Source organism: Echiichthys vipera, assembly GCF_963691815.1.
Source record: "Echiichthys vipera genome assembly, chromosome: 5".
Lineage (NCBI taxonomy): Eukaryota > Metazoa > Chordata > Actinopteri > Perciformes > Trachinidae > Echiichthys > Echiichthys vipera.
In genome coordinates, this window is record NC_139830.1 from 6,659,243 (window position 1) to 6,679,284 (window position 20,042).

Sequence of the window (20,042 nt, forward strand, 5' to 3'; positions counted from 1 at the left end):
TATTTGTAATGTGCATTCTATATACATTTTAGATCTACATTTATATCAATATATAGGATCTATCTATCTATCTGTCTTTCTATCTATCTGTCTATCTATCTATTTATCTATCTATCTGTCTGTCTGTCTGTCTATCTATTTATCTGTCTGTCTGTCTGTCTATCTATCTATCTATCTATCTATCTATCTATCTATCTATCTATCTATCTATCTGTCTGTCTATCTGTCTATCTATCTATCTATTTATCTATCTATCTATCTATCTATCTATTTATCTATCTATCTATCTATCTATCTATCTATTTATCTATCTATCTATCTATCTATCTATCTATCTATTTATCTATCTATCTATCTATCTATCTATAACTTACATCATTCACATCTCAAGTATGGTAACGAGCCTTGTTGCACGTGCATGCAGGCATTCCCGAAAACGATGACACCCCCTTAATTCTCATTGGACGTTGTTCAATTTAGACCCCGCCTCATCTTGACCATAATTGGCCCATAAAGGTCCTGATTCAGACTTCCATCAAGTGGTGTTCTGCACTCCTATTGGTTAAAGCGATACACCCCGCCTCCCTTCACTCTGGGCCCCGCCCACTTCATAGAAGTCCTACTGTGATTGGCTCCTGGCTAAGTCAGTCAAATTTTGATCTTCCGGGTGTGAAACCGTTGCAAAACAGACACAGCGGTGGCAGAGAGGACAGTTACAGAGGAAAACACAACGCAGCTTCAGAAAAAGTGAGTCTATTTATTCGCTAACATATATATTTTTAATTAAATAACGCATTTTCTCATGTGGAAGAATGAACCCTGTGTAGAATAAGTGTTTGGACTTAAGCTCACTTGTGGTTTCAAGCTTCAGTCAGCAGCTACTGACGTTACACAACATGTGGACACACAAGAGCTAGCTAATGAGCTAGTTAACATAGCAGAGAGCATCTAATTGCGGCCTTTGATTCTGTAAGTGTGTACATATATAATAATATAACAATACATCTGTAATAATATATACGTTTTAACTGTTGCATTGCACATAAGCACGTCTTGACGGCCAAGGTTAAACCATCTCAGCAGGGTCAAAAAAATGATAAATGTTCGTCCCAAGAGCTTTGAACATTGATCTGTCACGTTACTAATGCCCTTAAAATACGTTTTATCTTGCAAATATTTAGCTGGATGAAAGAGTGTGGTGGTGGGTGTGTGTGGTACTCAGTGTACTTTTTTTGTATAGTGTCCTTCTTGTATCACGTGACTCTCCCCTCTTTCTTTCTACCTCTTTATGAAGTGATGCTGTCAGAGGTCATGCAGGTGCTGCGTGGGGCAGGTAAAGTGGGGTCTGCCCTGGTCGCCACACAGGGAGAACAGCTTAGGTTAATGGCCTGCAACTCTTCCATGGCAGCAGGGGTCAAAGCTGCACAGGATGTGGTGGAAGGAGTGGTGGGCACCTTTACCGGCAGTGGAAATACGGTATGAGGTCCAGCTTAGACCCTCAATCCATCACATTTGATATTATCTGCACACTGAATGATAAGATACTGATAGTTATTATTTGGCTAAATTACCATTCCCACCCTGCTGTGTCTGTAGCAGTCTATACAGGAGGATGTTTTCCCGGACGTGGAGGGATGGGAGAATATGGATCCTGATGAAGCAGCCAAATGGTCCATGGGGTCCGAGTACCCCTCTGATGCTCCAGGGCAGGGCCAGACAGCCGAGATGCCAACAGGTACTGTCAATGCCAGCTTGTTATCGTGTGCGAGCGGTGACATACAGGTGTTTTTGCACCTAAAGTTTGTTTACTTTGCTCCAAATCCGATGAGTTTGTAAAGTAAGAGTTTATTTAGAGAAATATTCAAGGGAAATACATCACTACAAACCATGTGAGAACGTTCACTTATTGGTCAGATGTGTCTGGAGCGGGAGCAAAAGAGTAAATACAGGAAGGAAAAGTTCCTGTGGGACTGAGACCACTAACTAAACTAAACCAAGCCGTAATGAACGCCTTAAATATGTGAAATATGGGGCACTAGAATAATGATTTGGTTAAAAATATCAGAATCAATAAATGCATCCAGAACAACACAGTTTAAAGTTATTAAACACAGAATCTGCTCTTTTTAGAAAATATATTTTTCCCATCCGAACATCTTGAGTCAGATTTCATAGGCTGAGTAAGGGCGCACTCACGCTGTCCATCCGTACCGTGCCCCGTCCCCCCGCGGCCCAGGGCCGTTTGTACTCCCACTACCTGGGCCTCACGCTGTAACACGTCACACACATTGATGACGTCATCGCGATGCGTCGCTTTGTTTACAAATCTTTCCATAGACCTTAGAGTTTTTGTGCGTCTTGTCCGACGTTTTTTTGAATATTTTTATCCGAGCAAATCTGCGGTAAACACTCCACCTCCCCATCACACCAACATGAACCTTTCGCCGCCATTGTTTTAAATGTCCGCACATGGTCCTTCCTTCTTTTTTTCTATGTCCGAACAGGCGCACATAAAATCACGTCAGAACCGCTGTAGGCCTCGTATACGTGAGCACACTCGTGCTAGTACATTTGCAAACGTGCTTACAAAAGCCCACCTCTCCCAAACAGTCCTAGACGCAGTACAGTTGCACTCACACCGGTCAAACAAACTAGACTTTAGCCATGAAACGTGCTTGGGCGCGGTACGGATGGACAGTGTGAGTGTGCCCTAACACTTTTGCTTTTGAAAGAATATTTGTTCATTTCATATATTATCAAATCTCTGGATGGTAGGAAAACGTTATTCTTGCAAATGATGAAATACAGAGGGAACATTGGAGATGTTTTTCTTCTCCTTAATGCTTAAAACAAATTGAACTTGAAGCTGTGATCCAAAAACCGCCATACAAACTCAGCCGTGGGTTTGTTGAACTGTTGCACCGTTATTTATGCGTATTTAAGCGTGTTTGAGTACTGAGAAAAGCGCTGTATAAAATTGATCTATTTCATTATTAAAAAAACCTAGGTCTTATGTTTTTGTCATATATATTTTTTCTTGTACGTCACTAGGTCAGACATACAGGCATATATGATAAAACTTTATCTTTAAGAGTCTCATTGTTCTTCAATGTTCACATCACGTCAATATTCAATAAAACCTACTTTTCTCCTCTTCTACTGTAGGAGTTCCTCCATCCCCAGGGGAAGCTCCTGCAGGAGCGGGTTGGCCGGGACAGAGCGCTCGCTTCCTCCACACGAACGCCAGCCTCCACCGGTACTACTTCCAGACCAGGTCTGCCCACAACACTGTGGTGGCCAGGCTCTCACCAGAAGACATCAAGAAAGCCAGGGAGGCCAAGCAGGCCCAGCTCAAACCTGTCAGACAGAAGGTTGGTTGGAGGACTCAATCTGCAGACTAATTCAAAAAGACTTACTGAAGATGTGTGTATATCAGTAAAGCCCACCCGAGACAATATTTTTACAGTTAAGTTTGTTAGTGTCTCATCGTTATGATTTTTGATGTGCAGGTCTGAAGATCCTGTAAAGAGGAGATTATATGACTTATTCATACATTTGATCTTGTCATGTGGGGGATTGTTAAGATAAGGACGGTGATGACTTGGTTAGACGCAACATGCAGAATAAACGGCTCAGAAAATGAAGCTTTAAATGGAGAAGTCATACATACCAAGAAATATAGAGTTGTCAGAGACTCTTATTGACCAATAAAAGTTGTTTCATATGTATATGTATATATTTCATCCAGGACAGATCATGTGTTTTCTGTTTTCTTTGTGTGATGATGTATTTGATCTCTGCTATAAATGTATAGCAGTTATGTATTCATAGTGGTACCTGCAGATGATCAACCAAAGGCAGGTGCTCGGACCATATTTTGAGTAAAGTCATGTTATGTAACGTGTGTCATCAACAGTATGGCCCCCTTCATACAATTCCAGGTTACTGTCTGAAGACTTTTTGATTTCCCTTTCAGCACAAGTCATAAATGAATCCACAACATGTAAAAAAAGATTTCAAATACATTTATTTCTTTTTTGTTATTATCTGGTACGTCTCCCCTCAGCTGAGTGACCGTGCCAGAGAGAGGAAGGTGCCCGCCACAAGAATCAGCAGGCTGGTTAATTTTGGGGGTAAAGACATTTAACCTTTTCGTTAGTTTTTCTCCTGTCGAGCGTATCATATTTTACAGGGTTTCTACAAGGTTTAAAACTTGCTTGGATTTTGCATAAAATGCTTGAAACTGCTTGAATTTTAGGTTATATTTGATGATGAGACTACTTACAAGTAGACTTGTTTTCCTATTTTATCACCCTTCTGTAGAATTATGTCACAAAGCATTGTATTGTTTTTTTGCACAACTACTAAAAAGGGTTGTAATAATGTAATTATCACAGCCGTAAACAGCTGGAAAAACTTGGAAAATGCACCTTGAAATGTTTGAAAAGTGCTTGAATTTGACTTTGGAAAATGTGTAGGGACTCTGTAATTGGCAACACATATTGTTCACACACTGTTGTCCCAGAGAAAATGTCTAGCAGTGTTTAGTTTGCACTTAATTGAACAAACAAGTTTACCGTCTGCTGGAAATAAAGAGCACAGAGAGCAGTAATTACTCACACAGTGCAGCTATAAAACAATATTTTCAGACTTCCCACGCTAGTCATCAGGGGACAAATGTTGACAACGTTGAATCGTTACTGTACCAACATGACGGCACAGTAAAATATCATGAGGTGATGTGAATGACATAACTCCCAAAAACTCTGGGGTTTTCACACCGGCTGTTCGATGTTACTCTGTAAAATACTTACCGTTACCACTCTTTCATGGCTAAATATGATAGTACAAAGGCTAAATATACTGCATTGTAATTGTTGCTTATTCACAACTCAAAGGAGTATCTCCTTAAGTGACAGGAATGTTTAAATCAAAATGTTTTGCAAAAGATATTGGCCATTAGATATGATTTACTTCAGCTAGCAGCAGCAACTATGTCAAATCAGCACTTCCCTCAAGCATCAGTTAAGTGCCCCTAAATCTAAAAATCACTTGTGTCTCGTCTCCCTGCTGCAGGACTGGCAGTAGGACTCGGGTTCGGGGCCCTTGCAGAGGTGGCGAAACAGTCATTAGGGGGCAAACAAAAAGCAGGTAAAGATATTCTCCTCTGCTCTGCTGTCACCTCCTCCCATCTCGCAAAAGAGCTTTTGCTCCAGTGCACTCTTGGCAGATCCAGCAGACAGATGGACAGCTGGTCGGCCCCGGAGAAGTTTCTCATGTGTCAGCACCGGACAGGCGCTAAATCAAAGCTGTTAACAACTTACAGACAGGCTTTAATATGTGTTAAATGAACAGTGTTAATGATGTACCACTCCCCAAGTTTGACTTCTTTCTACTATTGACTAGTAAGGACTTTAAGTTAATTATTTACAAGCAGCACTGTGAAGATGCTTCCAAAGACATATCACTCTTGTTTATACTATTGTACTTCTAATATATTGTGCTTTATATCATTGCTAATCATCCTGTGTGTGCGCTGTCTGTTGTTTCTGTAGACGGTGCCTTGTTAGACTCTCCTCTCCTGTCGGAGGCCAATGCTGAGAGAATTGTCAGCACACTGTGCAAGGTTCGCGGAGCCGCACTCAAGATCGGACAGATGCTCAGCATTCAAGGTACACGCTGTTGCAACGGCATCGCTGCAAAATGATGTTGAGGTGCTCTTCTTCTACTTCTGGTTATTGGAAATGCTTTTTTTTTCTGAAAGTCTCCCATAATTATTTCTTCAGACAACTCTTTCATCAACCCCCAGCTGCAGAAGATCTTCGAGAGGGTGCGGCAGAGCGCTGACTTCATGCCTGCCTGGCAGATGAAAGTAAGCACGAACTGACCCCCCTGTCCCTGACACTTACGCTATTTTTTCCATACACACGTGCTGGTTTGCCTTGGTTTGCCTTGGTTTGCCTTTATTTGCTTTGGTGTGTCAGCTCACCACAGCAGGGGTTAGCTTTTGTCTCTAGTCGAGGACGTTTAAAAGCAGCGGGCCGATCCGTGGATGTGACCAGTGGTCAAAGGGGCGGCTGGATAAACACTTAATTGCCTCTATATTATTTAAAAGATTTTTATTATAAATGCAAGCTCAGCATATGATTTGTGGTTGTCTGATTGTGTAGAAAGTTCTCGAGGAGGAACTGGGGCCTGGCTGGAGAGATAAGCTATCGTCCTTTGAAGACAAACCATTCGCCGCAGCGTCCATCGGTCAGGTGCATCACGGGGTGTTAAAAGATGGGAGAGAGATCGCCATGAAGATCCAGGTATTCACACACACTCTTATTCCTGTCTCCCTCACAACTTCTATCAACGTCCGCCTGCATTGATTTCTTCTGTTATTCCTCCAAGTACCCTGGAGTGGCAGAGAGCATTGCCAGTGACATAAACAACATGATGTCAGTCCTGAAGATGAGCGTGGTCCTGCCGGGAGGTAACCACTACACATCATAATGTTTGTTTTCGTTTTTGGCGATAACACCATATTTAAGAGAGGGAAAAAAAATCAAATTCAGCGTTACTGTATCTTGCTAACCACCACACTACCGTGCAGCCTCTCATCAAGAGGGTTCCTGGTTCGAATCCTGGCTGGGGCCCTTCTGTGTGGAGTTTGAATGTTCTCCCTGTGTCTGCGTGGGTTTTCTCCGGGTTCTTCAGTTTCCTCCCACAGTCCAAAGACGTGCACGTGTTAGGTTCATTGATGACTCTAAAATTGGCCGTAGGTGTGAATGGTTGTCTGTCTCTGTTTGTCTCTATGTGCCCTGTGATAAACTGGCGTCCTGTCCAGGGTGGACCCCGCCTCACGCCTAATGTAAGCTGGGATCGGCTCCAGCCCCGCCGTGACCCCGACAGGGATAAGCGGTTGAAGATGAATGAATGAATATACTGTATTTTGAAAAAGATGAGAAGTTTCTGTGCTGTTCTTTTAATTTCCAGCATTTTCACTCTTCCAGTTTAGACCATGGGGTGGTGCTATAGCTCTAGCTCTCTTTTCTAAGGACGCCCTGATTACATGAGTACATATAAAACGATACAAGCTCACAACAGTATACAGAATACAGAACATCAACACATTACACAACAAAAAGCAAGGACATGAAGATAAAGGAAAACAACAATTCAAAGAAAAGTTGACCCTATTTTACAGGCTTCTCCAGATTGTTCCACTTGTGTGGAGCATAATATTTCAGAGCCACTTTCCAAATATCAGTGTTTACTGTGATTTTTCAAGGACCAAATACAAGTGGTCTGTTACTTAGAAGACATGTAAGATACTCAGGGAGTTTTCAAACACAGTGTTGTTCTCTTTCGTACTACTAACGGCTGCCACCCAACTTTCTAATAAAGTAAACAGCAAAGTGTTGTAAAGCTGTCCGCAGTTACGAAACGATGAAATGATCGACTGCACCGAGAGGTTTAAGTATAGAGGTAGGAGAGTGCATATAAATTACAGGTTGACTCTACAGCTTTCTGCAGTTCGAAGTGATGCATGCTTTATTTCTATAGAAAAAATGCAGGATTTGCTTTTAGGGACTTCAGGTCATAAATGGTTTTGTGCACAGATTGTAACAGAGTGACAATTATCATCATTGTTAAAGATGTTACTTACTTCTTTTTCTATGTCCAATCCCATGTATCAGTCAAAAACAATTAACTGTTTATCATAAATAATGATTACAACGTTTTATTTAGGTATCCATTTTAATGCACACCCTGTCACAGTCTCTCACACACACACACACACACACACACACACCATGAGAAGTGTTTCCACGACCACGATGACAGACTCCGTATGTTTTCACTATTTATTTTTCCACAGGTCTGTTTGCAGACGACAGCCTCGAGGTCCTTCAGAGGGAGCTGGCATGGGAGTGTGACTATAAGAGGGAAGCGGAGTGCGCTAAGAAGTTCAGGTAGGTTTATGTGGCGTGTTGAACCATAAAGCCTCCTACACCAAAGCCCTCTAGTGAGCCGTTACACACCATTTAACTGCACAGAATAGAAACCGCAGCCAAGTTAGCTATAAAGATTCAGGATGGTTACTCTGTAATTAGACTTCGGTTCACTAAATGTTTGCTCCTTCCACAATAATATCACACATAGACCGTATAAAGCTTTCATTTTGATTTCATTAAAAGAAACCTCTGATATGCTATTAGAAATTCAACTATCTCCTTATGTATTCATGTGCTCCTGCTACTATTACAACTAACTATACTGCCATTATTAATGTTGTTGTCATGTAATATTGAAGACCGGCACAAAGAATGTTTTGTTAAATCACAATAATGAGTCATTAGTAACTATCTTTATGTGCACATTCTCTAACTGGTCTCTGCATATGCACAAACTGTCCTCATGAATGGTTCGTCTTTAAATATTCTTTTCCCCGACCATCTGTGTCTGGTATCCAGGTCCATGCTAGAGGGAAATGAGTACTTCCAGGTCCCTGAGGTGATCGATGAGCTGTCAGGCCGCAGGGTTCTGGCCATGGAGCTGGTACAAGGAGTCCCACTGGACCGCTGCGTAGACCTGGACCAGGAGACCAGGAATCAGGTAGGGATTGACTCAACAGACGCACGGAGCTAATGGGGCACTGGAGATGTGGAGAGTCTGGGAATTTGGTTAATTCTCTGGGCATCTTGAGGCAACATAATCAAATATTGGTGATCGTATTAGGTGGTGATGTTTAATTGAATTATCTCTTCCCCAAAGCTATATCGCATTATTTATTACTTTGTAATAAAAGTGCTTGAATCTATGAATTTATGGAATAGAAAGGTGATGGAGTTTTATATAAAGGGCGCATAGGACATTAATGGTTGAGAGATCCAGACCATCACACTCTGGACCTCTAATTGTGGAAACCAATTAGAGCTGAAACCCTATGACAAGTAGGAGCAGATTGGATAGCTCTGTTCCACCACGCTGTGCTCTGTTGAAATTAAATGTACAGTATATCTGTATTCCACTGCTTGTTAGTGAAAGAGTAGATCTGTTTTATTTCTAACATACATGCCCTAATGTGACACATGCACAACTGAGCTGATGCGTTGCTCATCAATTCTCAAAGATACAAGTTACTTGCTGCCAAATTACACAGCTGGACCTCAAACTAAGGATGTGGGGATTAATTGATTTTGCCACATATCGTCACAGTTTCATAACTGTAAGAATTGTAGAAGCTACAACATTTATGGTGCCTGCACTGTTGCCCTGTGAAAGCGAATCTCCCAGGTTGCAGTGCTTATGTGTGCAATGGTTTGTTCTGTGTGTAAGAGTGGTTGACGAAGCGTTAGGAAGAAGTGCCGTTTAAATGTGAGGGAACTGACATTCCAGCATTAAAGCCCCAAAAAGGGGCCTTAAATTGGCAGCATTGGAGCATTTTGGATATCTACAAAATGAGCAGGGAGTTGATGTAGAAGATGGATATCCAATTTGCAAAGTGTGAAGTCTAAAAGTGACTGCAAAGACTCAATAATCCACACCTGTAAACCCCCCCCCCCTAAAAACAAAACAAAAAAAAACAACCAGGGAATGAAACGTTACTAAACTGAACCAAATCAGTTTAAACTCTACTGAAGTAGTTCACAATATGTTCCTGTTTACTGTCTGAATCTTGTGCTTATATGTAGTGGATACCTGGATGTCACTCCAGTTCTATGAGTACATACAGACCCCTCTATTTTCAACATAAAGCAGGTGGACATGTTTTAAGTGCAGGACCAAAAGAATACTTGTGTCTGTTTCCTCCCATAGTGTCAAATACTAGCTTCCCTGCTTAATAATCGTGTAAACGGTGATATTTAATAATTGTGACATCCCTACCGCAGCCGTGAAAATGAAACACTGTCAAAAATAAGCATTTAACGGTTGAGATTGCTACACTCTGTGGCATGACCTGCGGTAATGCTGCATCTTTAGACACGGCGAGTGTGTGGCAGTGCTCTGTACCAGAGCTATAGCGTGAAATTATGCTGAAATCACCCTAACCCTCACTGCCCCTCCTGTCCCCAGATCTGTTACAGGATCCTCCAGTTGTGTCTCAGGGAGGTGTTTGAGTTCAGGTTCATGCAGACGGATCCAAACTGGGCCAACTTCTTCTACAACTCTGAAACCAACAAGGTGAGGGGAGTCTGATAACAAAGTTTCAGATGGATTGTTTAACACAGAAAAGGAGTGTCGTGTTTATTAAATATTTAAATGTACCGAAAAATGATCATATGCTGGAGATGCATAACACGCTCATCTCGTCCGTAGGTTGTTCTGTTGGACTTTGGAGCGTGCCGAGGCTACCCAGAATCCTTCACGGATGACTACATACAGGTATGAGGAGTCTGAAGTTAAAAGACACCCACCGGTGAACCACGCAACATGATTTATGCAACAACATTTCTGTGAATAATTAAGCAGCGGAATCTAAATTTGAGGGGGAAAAACAACCATGTGCACACACTCCTACAAACAGCTACTTCAACCTCCCGGTGCCTTAAAATGGAGCTCTTTAAATAGACATGATTACCTCATCCATATCTACATTTTGTCCGTGTGTGTGTGTGTGTGTGTGTGTGTGTTGCGCGTTCAGGTGGTGCACGCTGCTTCCGTGGGCGATAGAGCCACTATTCTTTCCAAATCGAAGGATCTGAAGTTCCTGACAGGCTTCGAGACCAAGGTAAGGTATTTTCGTCTCTCTGCTGCTGTGCTCATTTATATTTGATACGGTTTATCCTCTTCTGTCTCCTCTCCATTTATTTGTGTCTCTTTATACCTCAGGCTTACTCCCTGTGCTTAATGCAGCTTCTCTGTACTTAAAGTGCATAATCCCTCTTTTTCAGCCCTGTTTTGACTTAGGAAGGGCCTTTTCACACCTGGAATAACTGAACAAGGTTCACAATTTGTTACACTGTATACGTTTTATACAACAGAGAACTATACATGACATGCTTATGTGCTGTCGTCATCGCCTACGTAAGCTGCGTCTCCAAATACTTGTAATGATTGGTTTGAAGACCAGCTCTCCGGTTCTCGAGCTCTCTGGTTCTCTTGTATCTGGAATTTTTGCCAGTTTTCCAGCTGACGCGTGATACCGTGGTTTATTTTTTTTGTTGCTTAGTTGACATGGGAACCTGAGGAGCTGCAGCATTTATTCAGAGACGAACAGCCCCTTAACAAATTCAGTGCTAATCTCTCTGCTGCTCTGAGTGAAGACAGCTGTTTTCTCTGAGCGCATCCACCGTCACTCTCTCTCTGTTGCTCTACCACAACTCTCTATGTTCACGCTTATAGTAATGATAATAATAATCTTTAGTTATTGAACATTTTTTGAAACGGACGTTACAAAGTGCTTCACTAAGCACTGAGCTGCTTCTGATGACAACCGGCTGCCAGAACTTCCTGTAATTGGTCCGAAAGTCGGAACCGTCCCAAAAAACCCAAGGGCGTTTGACGCCGGTGGTGCCCCGTGCATCTGTATCAAACACAGAGGTCCGTGACAATGCCCCCAGCAGTAATGGTGGCTTCTCTTCTGGCAACAAGCTGAGCATCGCCTCGCTGCTAGCCAGTCCTTTCCGTGTCTTCTGCTCTCATTAGCTCCCGGAGTCCTAGACAGCTCCGAATAATTAGCTTGAAAGATTGTTAGAAGTTTTTCAGTGTTGGCCGAACTGCACAGTTGGCTCTTCAAGTGTCATCTTCTGTGGTCACTCTGGGTGTTTTCCTTACAGTATATGACATTTCTGTCCTAGTATTATATCAAATGTAGCTATGGATAGAGGAATAGCCAGAAAATGTGAGCTACTTGTTATGCATAAACATAAAAAAATGTAAAAATTTGCCATGCAGTTGTATCTCAAGTAAACATTTCCTCAAGCTGCCTCAGTGTACACACACACACACGAGCACACAAACACACAAACACACACACAAGCACACAAACACACTTAGAAATGCATCTAAGAGTCAGTTTGTGTTGTGTAAGCACAGTTTACTGTTCTACTTTACAGCTATTAGCGTCTGTATAGAACCATTAGTTCAGTCGAGTATAATGCACACAGATAGCCATTGTAATGCCTCTCCATGCTCCCTCCCAGGCCTACGAGGAAGCCCACGTGGAGGCAGTGATGATCCTCGGCGAAGCCTTTGCGTGCGCCGAGCCCTTTGACTTCGGTACCCAGAGCACCACCCAGCGCATCCAGAGCCTCGTCCCCGTCATGCTGCGCCACCGCCTCACCCCACCGCCCGAGGAGTCGTACTCCCTCCACCGCAAGATGGCCGGCTCCTTCCTCATCTGCTCCAAACTGAAGGCAAAGATACAATGCAGGGACATGTTCCTGGATGTGTACAACGCCTACAACCAGCGGAGGCAGGCGCAGGAGGCGGCACAGGCCACTGCTTAGATGCTCAGGGACAAGGTCACTGCCTGAATATGCCCCTGACTTTAAGGGAGCGGGCTGGTAAGTAGGGATGGGAATAGAGAACCTTTTCCAATTGAGAACTGGTAACAAATTGGAATCGGAACCGCAATCGTATGCCTCCGAGCTTATCAATTCCTTTCATCAATGCCGGCATGTGTTTCTGACAGCAAAGTGTTGCACACAACAGTTGCATTGATGCTGAAAACCTGCGTCAGAGCGATGAGCAGAATCGATAATGGCATTTGTATCGATAGAATCGTATTAATTCCCATCCCTACTGCTAAGCAAAGGGGCAGAAAAGACATACCTAAGACTCTACACCATGTCAGTGTGTAACTGACTATGGCAACGTGCTCTAATGAGGACCATGAGTTTGCTGGACTTTCTATGCTTGTCTCATTAAAGTGCTCCAGTGCTCTGACATCAGCGTGAGGGTATAAGGATACGGGCGATCCCACCTCAACATGTCCCTGTGACTCATCGAGACCTGACTGAGCCCTCGCTGTCATGTACAGTACAGACAGAAAGGCTTCATATTTATGACGTGATGGCGACACTTGTGCAATAACGAGTACACGCTGATGCCCAAATGGTTATGTTACTACTTATGAAATCTGTATATTAATCGATAGGGGATTATTTAATTCATTTTGAGTGTTGCTGTGTGTGTTTTGATCATATTGACCTGATGGTTACATCATCTCTGTCACAGCGAACGCACAGTAAAAACACAAGTTTTATCACGGTTAAAAGTTATTCAAGGGATTCTTTGGATGACGATTTAATATGTACTCTTATCACAAACGTTTCCCATTTAATATAAAATCAGGAGTCTGCAGTCGATAAGAGAAGATATCATATATTTTATTACCCAGCTCTTCCAGACAGTTAAATCCAAAATGAATTATTCAACTTAATAAAAAGAATAAATGTAAATTGGGAGTTTAAAAAAAATGAAGGCTCGCATTAAAGATTTTGACGATACGAATGTTTCCGTTGTTCCAACCCTGGCTAAAATAAATCATTCTGACTCCCTGACTCACTTTCACAGTGGGTCCACAGCTATCATCTGCCTTAAGGACGCCCTGCGTTACCGGGCAGAGGCTGTCAAGTGCTTTCTTTTGTCAGGACTTCGCCTGCTGCCTGATGAGTTGCAGTTTTCTTCTAAATGGGGCGGACCAGATCTAATAAATGAGTAATGGCCTCGCATTAGAAAGTATATTTGACATAAAACTCAATAATGTGGAAAAGCTGCCTGTCCTCTCTTTGGTTTTTCTTTCAACACTTCTTCAAGACAGAGATGTGTTCTGTAACCTACAAGGCTGTGTACTGTGTGTGTGTGTTTCTTTTTTTTAAAAGATGAAATAAAAAAAGATTTATATGTATCACAAATTGAACTTAACTGGTAAGTGTCAAGAAGAGGCTATAAGCCGAGGATTCCTTCACTCTGTATTGATCTTGCCATTTCAGTTTTTAGACCCTTTTGGGAAATATTGACCGGAGGCCATGTTTGACCTCATTCTGCACCTACACTCTTCTTGTATTGACCATCAAACATCATGATACGATGACTTTGGCTCACAAAGATGTTAGACTCGAGCTAATGGTGGCATTAATGGCTCTATTTTTCTTCAGGCACTATTTTTGTGTCAAGGCAGTACGGTCTATTTTGTCTGCAGTGAATCCATTGCTGGAGTGTCTGCAGGCAGGCTGCTCACAACATGTTCACACCGCAGGAGCTGAGATGCGAGGCTTTCACTGACCATCATAAAAATCAGCCTTTTTACCGGACCTCCATTAGTGCTTGCTGTTAGTGTCCCTCTGTTGAGCTCGGCAGCATCCTGTTACAGAAGCTGGCTCTCATGCTCCACATCCAAATTACAGTTTATTTTTCTGAGTTTTGGGGAACGGGACACAGTTAGTAACGGCAGCACATGTTGAGAGAAGAAAAAGCGCATTCTTCTCTTGGAGTTTCACACGACGGAAAGTTGGAGCCTCTCTCTGCGTGTAAGAAGCAGCTGGCTTCAGTTTGTTGGAGGAGAGTTGGCTCTTTTTTGGCAAGAGTCTAAAGTGCAAGGCACCGGTTCTCAAACTAAACTCCCTGGGGCTTTTGAGCCTGAAGCTGCAGCTTCCACCAGCAGAGGTGGAAAGTAAACTTACTCCAGTACTTTTACTACATGTATCTGACACTTAGAGTTACTAGTTTTTACATAAAAAGACATGCATATATGATATGATGCAGTATTGTACTAATAATCTACCCAGTAGGATACAAAGTACCTAAAATCATCTCCACATTGATGAGCTATTAAACGCTCTTGCATACAGTAGGCAGTGGTTGAATGTAACTAAGTGCATTTACTCAAGTACTGTACGTCAGTGCAAGTTTGAGGTGCTTGTGCTTAACTTCAGTTTTTCCATTTTATGCTAATTTACACTTTTACTCCACTGCATTCCAGAAGAAAATATTGTTCTTTATACACAACTACATTTGTTTGATAGCTTTAGTTACGTGCCAGATTTAGAAGAAGAAAAACATTTTATTAATCCCAGAGGAGAAATGAAACTTTGTCACTGTTATTTTCTTGTATTACACACACACCCCCCCCACACACACACACTACCACACACACACACACACACACACACACACACACACACACACACACACACACACACACACACACACACACACACACAGGCCCAGAATGCACTTTAATCAGGCCTATATGCTGATGCCCAACTTTTACATGTAACCGAGTATTTCTACACTGTTGTGTTTCTACTTTTACTTGTGTAAAATATCTAAATACTTCTTCTACCACTGTTTGTAGGCTGTGTGTCAGTTGTTAGTGATAAAAAATGAATATTATAACACTTTGAAAGGAGCCATTCTGCATTAAAAAGTAGGGGAGACTGGGAATGGTTGTAACACAGGATAGTTGTAACGCTTTCAACGTCTCCAGTCAGGAACAAGCTAAGAACCATGTGGTCCACTCTGCATGTGCTGAGTTTGGTCATTAATTCTCATGTGAGGAAGTAACACACAGCCAAGTTTAGAAGGAATAAAAAAAACTAATTTTGAAGTAAGACATTTATTTTTGTGATAGTATCTTGTGCTTTGCGGTTAAATTCATGAAATTCAAATCAGGTTGATTATGTGTCTATATCTATATGTTCCATGAAAGATGTTAGTGGCAATGTTTTAGCTTTTAGCTGCAGTTCATAGCTACAAGAGTCTGGGTTAGTATTACAACGAAGGTTACAACCTACCCCGCGCAAAAAGGGTATTTGTATTCATCCCCTGGACTTGGTGATTTGCCTGAGAATTTCCTAGACAAATAACCAAGTCCAGTTGCTTCTGACTGAAATTGCTTTGGGGATAACGATGACCTGGACAAATGAGAACAATCACAGGCTTATTTGTATTTATATGCTTGTTTGAATTTCAGAATGCCGGGTCATTGGAGAGAAAGAGTGACAGAGCATCATTCAGATATTAGAGCAGGGAAAGCCAGACAAAGTGCATGACAAACGAGCACAAAGACACATTAATGCACACACACACGCACACACACGCACACACACACACACACACACTGTATTTAGCTGATTTTATTACGCTTACTTAATTATACTCTATAGGCCAGTCTGCTGGGGGATAATCCTGTTCCTGATGAGCGTCTCTCCTCTCTGTCTGTATCATTCATGTCTCATCAGTGCATGGTACTAATTCAACTTCTTCCCCAGAGTTGTTTGTGCTTTGCAGGTTTGATCGTGGTGGTGCCTGCTGCCGTGGTCCTGAACGATGCTTCCTGCTGCTACTATTACTCATGTATCATTAGTGTTATAAATTACAAAATGTGTAGCCATAAAAGCTTTTCTTCTTCTTCTTCTGTTCTTCACTTCTCCCTTTCTCTCTCAGATGGACAGATGGCCGTCCTCCCTGGAGCTGGGTCTCTTGGATGTTCCTGCCTGTTATAGGGAAGGTTTTCGTTGCCACTGTGTGCTCATGGGGGAATTGTTGGGTCTATGTAAACCATAAATAAGTCCCATTCCACATGTTAAGTGTCTCGAGATCAATCTTGTTATGAATTGGCACTGTAAATAAAATTGAATTGAGAAATTGAATTAAATTGAAATTGAATTACATTCAAAAATAATTAAATTACGAACAAATAGGTTTAAATACATTGTGTTTTTGTTATAATCCTTATTTCACAATGTTATAATTCAACCCAGACTATTCTATTCAACCAACCCGGACTATGGGCTTGTGTTTGAGACTAAACTGCATGTTCTGTTTGTGTTACAGACATAACAGCTACACCATTTAACAGCAGACACATGCAACTAGTTTGTTTTCCAAGATACAGACGAAATGTTACAACCATCCCCGGTCTCCCCCTCTTTTACTCCACCAACAGTTGGAATTCGTGTCTTTTTACTTGTAATGCAGTACTTATATCCCATAGTATTACTACTTTAACCTAAGTAAAGCATACAAACTAGACTTCATCCACTGCTGGCCGCATCTCCAAACGCAAAATGAGAATTTCCCATCAGGGATGACCGGACTAACTCATCCTCGGAGCAGCTGTGGAGCCGCACGGTGGCGCAGCGGAGCGACTGAAACCGATCCCTGCCTTTTTTCTTTCCCTGGAAAACATCAATGGGAAAGAGTGCATTTGCATGTCCGGTCGTCTGTGCCAATGGGCGCACTGGGAAGGCTGGGCTAGCGGGTGGAGCCGGGGGAAGCAGCCCCAGTAAGTACACAGTCAACAACCAAAAGCATCCGAGAGTACTACAGTCAGATACCTACACCAGTTTCACCGCTACCTCCCCTGGATTGAAAGGTTTTTATTGTGTGTGTGTGTGTGCGTGTGTGTATATATATGTGTGTGTATGTTTGTGTGTGTGTGTGCGCGCACCGACCAGGTTGACTTGCGGCTCCACATCGCCTCCACGCATCGCTCTCCACAGTGCGGATGAAGAAGGTTTTGTGAATTTACCCAATTAGATTCCTCTCGTTTAGCCCGTAACTTGTACATCCGTGCCCGGGGTCCTGGATTTAACCGGAGGAGGAGCGGGGAGCCGATCATCCGTCGTTCTCTTGGGTGAGTTCACCGGATTCCCGTCCGAGCTGGCAACATCCCTCTCTGTGCATGAGTGTGACACTTCCAGGGTGATTCGGACAGCCCGTACGCGTCTTGGGAATGAATGGATCCGCGGTCATGAAGTGAGCGATCCACTCGGAAATGACATTTTAATGGCTCTATTCCTAAGTTACGGGGTTGATTCTGATGTTTGGGTACAACTGCGGCGCGTTTGGCTCATGATCTCGCCAGTGGGCCCATATGCGTGAAATGAATGAAATGTGGCAGCTCCAGCCTTTGATCGCGGTTTCCCAACCCATAACGCAATGGAAACAAATAGGGAATTCTGGTGTAGGACTCTGACTACAGTCTTAATATGAATATTACCTTATAGGGATATTCAAATGATGCCATATTGGATCATGGGTGCTGTAACTTTTTAGGCCTAATAGCTTATATATATGTATATCTCTCTTTATTATGATCCTAGGGCACCGATTATTCTCCCTAGAATAAATGTTATTACGTCATTATTGGCGTGGGGGTGAGACCGCATCGATTGAGCCGTAAAGAGTCCCGTTGATTCTTGGGTAATTATTGCTTCATAGGTTTGCGGTGTTTCTAGGTATTTTTTTTTTTTCCAGGACAGCATGGCCACCGAAACACGCGCCCTGAGTTTGAATATAAAACACATAATTCTCCCTGTCTGCAGGATCCTCTGTGTCTCTGTCCCTTGCGTCATGCTGTGTGGTTCATTTTTTGTCTTTTGGGGCTTGGTTGCATCATTTTCAAACTTCTTCGGGGCTTATTCCTGAGCAACTGCAGCTTAAATACTGTGATCTCTCCCACACTTTTTGTCCCCTGACAGGAATGGGAGATTCATTGAACTTCAGAGCAAAAAAAAAAAACAGAGTCTTTGGGACTGCAGCTAGTGTAATGCACACACTTGCTTACACACTTGGCACATGCCTTCATTTACAGGCCCAGTAAATGCATGAGGCTCTATTGTCTGTGGAGCTCCATCTGTTCCGTGACATGGCATTCCTCAGACAGCCTGTCATGCTGTTAGGGGGTGGTCTATACCCTGACCCACTGCCTCAGAGAGAGAGAGAGGAGAGAGAGGGTCACATGGGGTGTATGAAGAGAGTAGGTTCAGGGCTCAGCCCCACAAACCCTATACCACCTGCATAGACAGCTCTTGGGTCAGGCTGAAGGGTTTGGCCCGGGATTGAGTTTAGTTAAGCACTACATTTGGCCTGAGATTAGGCCGGGGGATTGCTAGGGTTGGTAGATAGATCAGCCTATAGCTTTATGTTAGCCCCTTTCACACAGACTGTGCAATGGGGAATGTTGTGCCGTTATTCCATTGGGGTAGATTAAGATTGGTCCAGAAGTGGAGCTACAGGAAGGCTTAAGCTTGTTCCAGAACGGTTGGTAGAGGAAGTCTCAGTTTGGTCCAGAAATGGAGCTATAGGAAGGGTAAGTTTGACCCAGAAATGGAGCTACAGGAAGGCCAAGTTTAGTCCAGAACGGTTGGTAGAGGAAGTCTCAGTTTGGTCCAGAAATGGAGCTATAGGAAGGGTAAGTTTGACCCAGAAATGGAGCTACAGGAAGGCCAAGTTTGATCCAGAACGGTTGGTAGAGGAAGTCTCAGTTTGGTCCAGAAATGGAGCTATAGGAAGGGTAAGTTTGACCCAGAAATGGAGCTACAGGAAGGCTAAGTTTGGCCCAGAACTGGTTCTGTAGGAAGGCTCAAACCAGGGTCCAAACCAAGGGGCTGCTGGATATCCATGGGATCTGATGTAGCTAATCGCTGTTGCAACTCAATCATCACAGCTAGAACATAATTACACCACCCCCATCCAAACAACAGTACACACACACTAATGCATACACATACACACACTCTCCATTTCCCCTCAGACCATTTCCCCTCTTCCACTGCTCTGATTGCTGCATTAGGACTTGGCTGTCTTTTGTTGTCCACGCACACGCACACACACGCACACATACACACACACACACACACACACACACACACACACACACACACACACACACACACACACACACACACACACACAGGGGGAGGGGTTGGCGCAGCTGAGACCACAATGCAGCTGGGTTCAAAGGTCATCCTGCTGGCCAATCACGGTGCTGTCTGGACAGACTGATGGTGGAGGAGGGCGTTGCCCCCCTTTGTGCTGGTCAGGGTGGGACTGCTAAACAAGCGGCTCCACTTCCAGCCCTGGACCTGCTACTGTTCGCAGTCACACCAACCGCTGGACACTTTATTAGCCTGCAGGTCAGGGCCTTGTCCAGTTTAGAGGGAGTCCTTTATTGGTTTATGACTGGATTTCTGCTTTGTTATCATCTGCCTCTTGAACCCTTGAGTTATTGAGCCTTTACAGAGAAAAAGAACACGCACAAAATGTTACGATTTAAACTATAAAATACCTACAACTGCACTGAGGTATATTTTCTGCGA

The 20,042-nt window shown here is 43.0% G+C and overlaps 2 protein-coding genes across 3 annotated transcripts in view; both read left to right on the plus strand.

The window, feature by feature from the left end:
- The first annotated feature begins 677 nt into the window (after positions 1 to 677).
- On the plus strand, positions 678 to 13,792 carry coq8b (coenzyme Q8B). 2 transcript variants are annotated; one of them, XM_083913888.1, is made up of 16 exons: positions 678 to 747; positions 1,295 to 1,476; positions 1,597 to 1,735; positions 3,166 to 3,371; positions 4,067 to 4,133; positions 5,077 to 5,151; positions 5,556 to 5,672; positions 5,787 to 5,872; positions 6,171 to 6,311; positions 6,397 to 6,478; positions 7,868 to 7,961; positions 8,463 to 8,604; positions 10,066 to 10,173; positions 10,309 to 10,374; positions 10,634 to 10,720; positions 12,135 to 13,792. In XM_083913888.1, coding segments are annotated over exons 1-16 (1,899 nt in total). In that variant the 5' UTR covers positions 678 to 746; the 3' UTR covers positions 12,441 to 13,792. The 2 variants fall into 2 exon arrangements, with proteins under 2 accessions (XP_083770014.1, XP_083770015.1); XM_083913889.1 differs by having other exon boundaries at positions 1,600 to 1,735.
- A 3,648-nt stretch (positions 13,793 to 17,440) lies between these two features.
- The window catches only part of numbl (NUMB like endocytic adaptor protein), a 64,589-nt gene continuing 61,987 nt past the window's right edge, over positions 17,441 to 20,042 (plus strand). Inside the window, exon 1 of the mRNA XM_083914275.1 lies at positions 17,441 to 17,575. The gene's annotated coding sequence lies outside the window, so the exon portion shown is untranslated. The remainder of the gene's footprint in view (positions 17,576 to 20,042) is intronic.